Genomic DNA, 6,813 nt, shown 5'->3' on the forward strand with positions numbered 1-6,813 from the left:
GATGAGATCTTAAAATTGAAGAATAAATTGAGATTTTGAAGATAAAAAATGAGTAGTATGATCCCAAACTGAGAGCAGTGTGATGTTAAAATTGAGCCCAGAAAAGAAGAGAAATAGTAAAATAAATTAAAAATAAATGAGTGTCAAAATTGAGAAGTAAATTTCTACGGTCAAATTATTCATAAAAAAAATATAGAGAATTTTATATTTGTGATATTTATCAAAAATATATATTAATTTTAACATTTAATTATGGTGTTAAAAAATAAAGTGTTAAAATAACTCTTTTTTCTTGTAGTGAAAAAATATTATATTTAAACTTTTTCTTCGTTGATACTTTGTTAGAAAAGATTACTTTAGACCCGTTTTATTATTGCTAAAATTTGGTGCAATTTTTAGTTTTTTTTTCTTTCTCATATTATATTATATTATTTTTTAATTGTCATTTAATTTGGTTGGAATGAATGAGATCCAAATTAAAAGAGAGAGAGAGAGAGAGAATCTAAGGAGAAGATCTTAGCATTGAATCGCACATAAAAACAACACTCTCACTATTCCAACACAGTACGATTCTTCACTCTCATTTCATTCTCTCTCATACATCAATATTATTATTATTATTATTATTATTATTATTATTAGGAAAAAGAGGCTCACGGGATAATTACATTCCACCTCTCATTTCATTTTTTCCATTCTCATTCTCATTCATCACGTTTCTCTCTCTCTCTCTCTCTCTCTCTCTCTGAATTACATATATAGATACATAGAGAGATATTGCAAGAGACAACATACAACATTATACATAGATAGATCAACAAGAAGAAGAGATGGAGCTTGTTGATACTACAAAGATTCAACAACAACATTTTCATGTCTTGGCAGTTGATGATAGTGTCATTGATAGAAAACTCTTGGAGAGGCTCCTTAGAGATTCTTCATGCAAAGGTACTATTTATTTATTTATTTTATGTTCTTACTTAACTCCTTGGCTTTTAATTTGGATGTTGATGATATGGTGCCATTTCAATTTTGAGGAAAACTTTTTTTTCTAATTTATTCAATTTGTGTTGTCATCAATTAATGTACGGTATATATATATATGCAGTTACATGTGTGGACTCTGGTGACAAGGCTTTGAAATATCTTGGGCTTGTTGATGATGATGATGAACATCAAAATAATAATAATAATAGTTCTTCTTCATCAACCTCTTCAGAATCTTCTTCATTTTCTAATTCTTCTCCTTCTCCTCATCCATTACAACAAGAGGTTTAATTTATTCTTCTTCCTTAATTATTACCTTCTCATTATAGCTCATATATGTTAGAATTTAATTTTATGATATACATATTATAGTGGTCTTTAATTTGTTGAAGTCTAAATTTCATTTCATGCCCGCTTTTTTATGTGTTTAATTAGTTTCCGTACATATAAGTTATTATTCATAGATATGATATGATACCCAATTTATTATCGTTTACGAAACAATTAATTTAACAAGCTAATTAGGAAACACCTGCAATTATATCTATTTATTATTTAATTTCCTCGTGAATGTTTGTTTCGAAGTTCTGATTTCTGACAATGTGACAAGAAGGGACTTGAAACTTGTTACAATATTGAGTCACGAGGAGTAGGATATATAATTTGAGATAGAGTTGTTGTGGAACCACATAAAAATAATAAAGATAAAAAAAAAAAACTAGTTCATTACTTCATTAAGGAAATCTTATCATAATTTACCTACCATTAGGAATTACGATATATGTTTGGTTGGGTGAAAACGGAATGAAAGTATTTTCAGGGTAAAAATTGAGTTTAATTTTTATGGACCGAACAATGTAAAATATTTTATAATAATTATAATATTTTTTTAAATGACTATTCATGTAATTAATATAAAATATAATTATTTTTATTTTATATGATTGGATTCACTTATAAAATAATTTTATACTAACAAAATTTGTAAAAGTTTATGTATGCATTTTTGCATTAAAGGCATTCATAAAATTTCTCTTCAACCAATTAAACCTACTTTATTTCTATGCAATTTCTTAGTTTTTTTTTTTCATTGTCACGTCAACTTCAATTCTATTCATTTAATTAGGCCAAGATGCATAATATGCATAAAAATTGCTTTATGATTAGAATTCATATTCACATATATATACTCATCAATTCATTCTCCCCTAATATATATATTTGTATACCTTAATTATTAGTTATATATTCATATATAAGAGATCAAAGTTATATTAGCTATGGTGCGTTTATATAATTGCGTGTTCTAGCTTGAATAATCTTCATCATGAACCTTCAATAATCTTAATCAGCACCCATATTTGAACATTGATTTGATCTCAGATAAAAAAGTACCAACACAATTTAAAGTGAGAACCTTTTCACTGGACATTGTAAAAATACATGTACTCCTCTTAGTTGTTTTTTTTTCTCTTTAATTATCCTAATTAAACAGTATAGTGACCTTAATTGTGTACTTAATTAACTTAATTATGCTGAAGCTTGAACATACCTTTCGTTGGAATGCAGGGAATGAAAGTGAATTTGATCATGACGGATTATTGCATGCCTGGGATGAGTGGCTATGATTTACTTAAACGAGTCAAGGTCAAACACACAATCCTTATTATATCCGACATCTTCCCGAAATTCTCTCTGTCTTTTTTTGTTAAATAAAATAAAATAAAATAATATATTTTCTTGCTTGATGAATTACACTGACACTGAGAAGTAGTTTTTTTATTTTTTATTTTTTTTTAAAAAAAAAAAGCTAAACATTCCCCTACTCATGAATCAACAGTTAAGGATGTATCATATTCTTTTCTCTTGTCATAAATTTGCAGAGTACATAAATAATTTTTTTTTTTTTACATCATCATAAGTCATAACTTTATTTTTCTATTTTTAACAAGTAATAGTGTAAGACTGCAATTCCAGTTAAAAAGAGAAGAAAAAAAAAAGAAAAAGGAAAAGTAAAAAGTTCCAGATTTCAAGATCTAAGTTGGCTTTTGCTTTTTTTTTTCTTTGTTGTTTATTTATTTTATTCCTTTCTTTCTCGATCTGTTGACATTACATTGCATTGCTTACTGCTGCAGGGATCTTCTTGGAAAGATGTTCCAGTTGTGATTATGTCATCAGAAAATGTACCTTCCAGAATCACCATGTAAGTTTTTTTTTTTCTTTTCTTTCATGTTATATATATAATGTTTTTTTTTTTAAGTTTCCTTTTCTTTCTCTTTTTTTATTTTCTTTTAACTAAAATAAAGTTACGGCAAAAAAAGAAATAAAATTGTAAGAAAATATACAAAAGGCAATAGTTTTGAGTTTTAGTTTTTGAATTCTTAGTGTGGTTTGTTATCAAAATAATTAAAAATATAAAAATTAATAAATTTTAAATATTTAAATTTTTTTATAAAAAATAAATTCGACAAAAATTTGGCACCAAGTGATAGTAGGGGTGTAATCAACTCGGTTCGGTTCGGTTTTGGATCGAAAACCAACCGAACCGACCTGATCGGTTCTTCAAAGAGACCAACCGTTCGGTTGGCTATAGTTTGAGCAACCGAACCGAACCAACGACGGTTTGGTTCGGTCGATTTTTTCGGTTTTTTTACACCTACTTATCTAAATTTAAAATGTCATAAAATGAAATTTAAAACCTTCAATAAACTAGAAAAACAAGAGTTTATCACATCCAAATCCAATACAAATTCAACTTAATTAAACATAAAACAAAAACAATTAAAAATGTCTAGCAAAACAACAAGGTTAGAGGGTAAATGTGTAAAAATAAGGTTTCTGAACCAATATTTCAGTTTGGTTTGGTTCGGTTCGATTTTTACTGAGCCAACCGAAAATCGAACCGAACCGATCGGTTTAATTCGAAAAAAACCAAAAAAATCGATTTTTTCGGTTTTCTTTTCGGTTATTGTAAATTTCGGTTCGGTTTTGCGGTAAAATTCGGTCCGGTTCGGTAACTTACACCCCTAAGTGATAGATACCAAAAAATCGGCCTTCTAACTTTTGCCAATTTTTATTTTTTTTTCCTTAGCTTGTGAGAGTAGTATTTAAAACTAATTATAATAGCCATTTAATTGAAATTTTTATATTGTCGATATTATTATGTAGGTGCTTGGAAGGAGGGGCAGAAGAGTTTCTATTGAAACCTCTTCAGTCAGAAGATTTAAAGAAGCTTCAACCCTATTTTCTGAAACCACTTGATAATAATTCAAGTGAAGAAGGAGAATCTACTAATAGTTCTATAGATTCAGACAATGAAAATAATCTCATCAGCAACAATAACAATATTAACAATAATAATAATAATAATAGTATTAGCAAAAGGAAGGCTATGTCTCCTGATGAGCCTCCAGAAAGATCAAGACCCAAAATGAAAGGGTTGGAAGTGGTGTAAACAAAATGAAAAGAAAAAAAAAAACAAAATAGAGTGGTTTGATTATTTATGCATGCTCTATAGTTTATCCTTATGACTATGATCTTAATTAATTATCGTTTTTTTTCCCTTAACTCATGAGCTTAATTAATGAAATCCCATCCAGGCCAGTATTGCAATTACAGCCATTCAAATGCATGTATAATTATTTATCTTTTAAGTTATTATTAGATGTTGGATGATGACGACATTGTCAATTTATTAATTAGATCAATTGTATCTAAATATGTTACCTATATTAAATATTTAAAGTGTTAGTATTAGAAAACGAAAATGATAGTATTAATGAGAAATGATTTTGACAAATAAAAGGAAACACTTTTAAAATTTTAAAATTCAACTATATTTTATCTTCCACGTTTTCAAATTATTTACGTGAAGTCATATAAAGATATTTTGATATAAACGTAATAATTGAGAATCGATAGATAATTTAATATAAAATATGTTCAACATTTTAGTTATTATCATCGCATACAAATTTTAAACATTTTTATGTGGGTAACTATCATATTAATAGTATAAATCTGGAGCAGGTGCAGCAAAAAATCAAAAATAATTTTATTATGTATGTGAATGATAAATAAACTGTCATCACGGGTTAATAGTGCTTGTCTTTGAAAACACGCAAAAATGATGCACGCGACAAACCAAGAACTGACTAATTTGCGGCAAGAAGTAAAATCAAAGTTTTAATTTTGAGAGACAAATCCCTTCTTATATGGTGTCGGATCTCAATTCTAAGTAGGAGGAGTAAGGTGCTATGTATGTTATGTTTTGTTGTCACTGGCTTATGCTTTTGTTTGTGGTTTTCTTTTACGTGAAGCTTTTAAGCTGCAAACATATATAACTTTTAGTTAACATTTTAATCTTAAATTATTATTATTATTATTATTATTATTATTATTATTATTATTATTATTATGATGTTAGAAATTGCAGCCTAGTCGATTCCAAACATGGTTCTAAAATTGGCTTTTTGTTCAGTTTATTATATTTTTGTACAATAAAATTATTAGAAATTCAGCTACATACTAATATAACAATTGACACTTCATATATAGTCAACTTCATAATTTTACATTGGACGTGTTCTCTAATAAGTAATGACCAACTTTCAGATATAAACGAGTTCAATGATCTTTTCAAAAAATTGATTTGAGACTAAACAAAATCTCATTTATCCACTAATTAAAGTGTCGTGTATTGAATATTTAAATTAGTGTTTTTTTTTTTTTTTTAAAGATGAGTTGATTAAAAGAACTGATTGTACTAAGAATATTAATATCTACAGCTACAAGGAATATAAAGGAGAATTAGTAAACAATTTTTTTAATATAATTATAAAAGATATTTGTTGGTACCAAAAGTTTAACCAATAATATTTTAATTTTAGTGTAATATACTACCATCTTGACTAATATCAAAATTGTTATTATTATTATTTATTATATATCTTTAATTTTAGAGTAAAAATGTGTCACATGTCACTTTTTTATTATAATTAAAATTAAATTTTTCTTTCTAAAATTAAAAAATTTTTCTCTACTCTTTACTAATTTTTACAACCAAAATGTGTCACATATCTTTTCTCATTGTAATTGAAATTAAATCTTTCCCTCCAAAATTAAAGAATTCTTCCTTTCTCCTTACTAATTTTACAACCAAAATACTAATTTGACAATTAAAATATACAACATGACATTCTTTAACTGCATTAAAATTAAAATTGAAATATTAAAATTAAAATTGAAATTGAAATATACCTATATTATGTATCATGTATTACTATCTAATTTAATAATCAAATGTGTCACATGATACTCTTATTAAAATTGAGAGAAAATATTTTTTTTGAAATAATTAATAAATTCTCTTCCTAAATTCTCTCATCTACCTCTCTCCATTTTTCTATTTCTCTCTACTATTTTTACTCTATATAATTTTAAAAAAAATTAATTTTGAGTTAATTTTATAACTATCAGTATAATTTTTTTTATGCTAATATCTAATTATATTTTTATATACATAGCAAAAAAATATTATTTTTAGATAGCAAGTATAAAAATTAATTATTTCTATTGGTGCAACAGACTTAACACCTAATTAAATGTAAAATTATACACGTTAATAAATTGTTTTAAATTTTAGATAACAAATGTTAAAATTAATTATTAATAAAAAATAGACTTTTTCATATAAAAATATTAACTAAAAATTTTATTATTTAATTTTTTATCTACGTATACCTTGATCTTTTTAATTAGAGATTTTTATCAACTTACGATTTTTGTTGTAAAAGTAGTTTAATTTTATAAATCTTTTATGACATG

The 6,813-nt window shown here is 25.8% G+C and overlaps 1 protein-coding gene across 1 annotated transcript; it reads left to right on the plus strand.

Annotated features, from left to right (window-relative positions):
* Positions 1 to 599: 599 nt before the first annotated feature.
* LOC130943803 (two-component response regulator ORR9-like) lies at positions 600 to 4,602 on the plus strand. The gene is made up of 5 exons (XM_057871824.1): positions 600 to 948; positions 1,109 to 1,272; positions 2,557 to 2,634; positions 3,123 to 3,190; positions 4,156 to 4,602. The coding sequence occupies exons 1-5, from the start codon at positions 831 to 833 to the stop codon at positions 4,439 to 4,441; spliced, it is 714 nt and encodes a 237-aa protein (XP_057727807.1). The 5' UTR covers positions 600 to 830; the 3' UTR covers positions 4,442 to 4,602.
* Positions 4,603 to 6,813: the final 2,211 nt, after the last annotated feature.

This window comes from Arachis stenosperma, chromosome 8, assembly GCF_014773155.1.
Source record: "Arachis stenosperma cultivar V10309 chromosome 8, arast.V10309.gnm1.PFL2, whole genome shotgun sequence".
Taxonomy (NCBI): Eukaryota; Viridiplantae; Streptophyta; class Magnoliopsida; order Fabales; family Fabaceae; genus Arachis; species Arachis stenosperma.

Excerpts from the sequence above, each read along its gene's own strand:
- LOC130943803 (XM_057871824.1), top strand. The coding sequence starts at position 831 with ATGGAGCTTGTTGATACTACAAAGATTCAACAACAACATTTTCATGTC. Across the intron at positions 1,273-2,556 it reads CTCATCCATTACAACAAGAG|GGAATGAAAGTGAATTTGAT; the intron begins GTTTAATTTATT and ends GTTGGAATGCAG. Across the intron at positions 3,191-4,155 it reads GTACCTTCCAGAATCACCAT|GTGCTTGGAAGGAGGGGCAG; the intron begins GTAAGTTTTTTT and ends ATTATTATGTAG.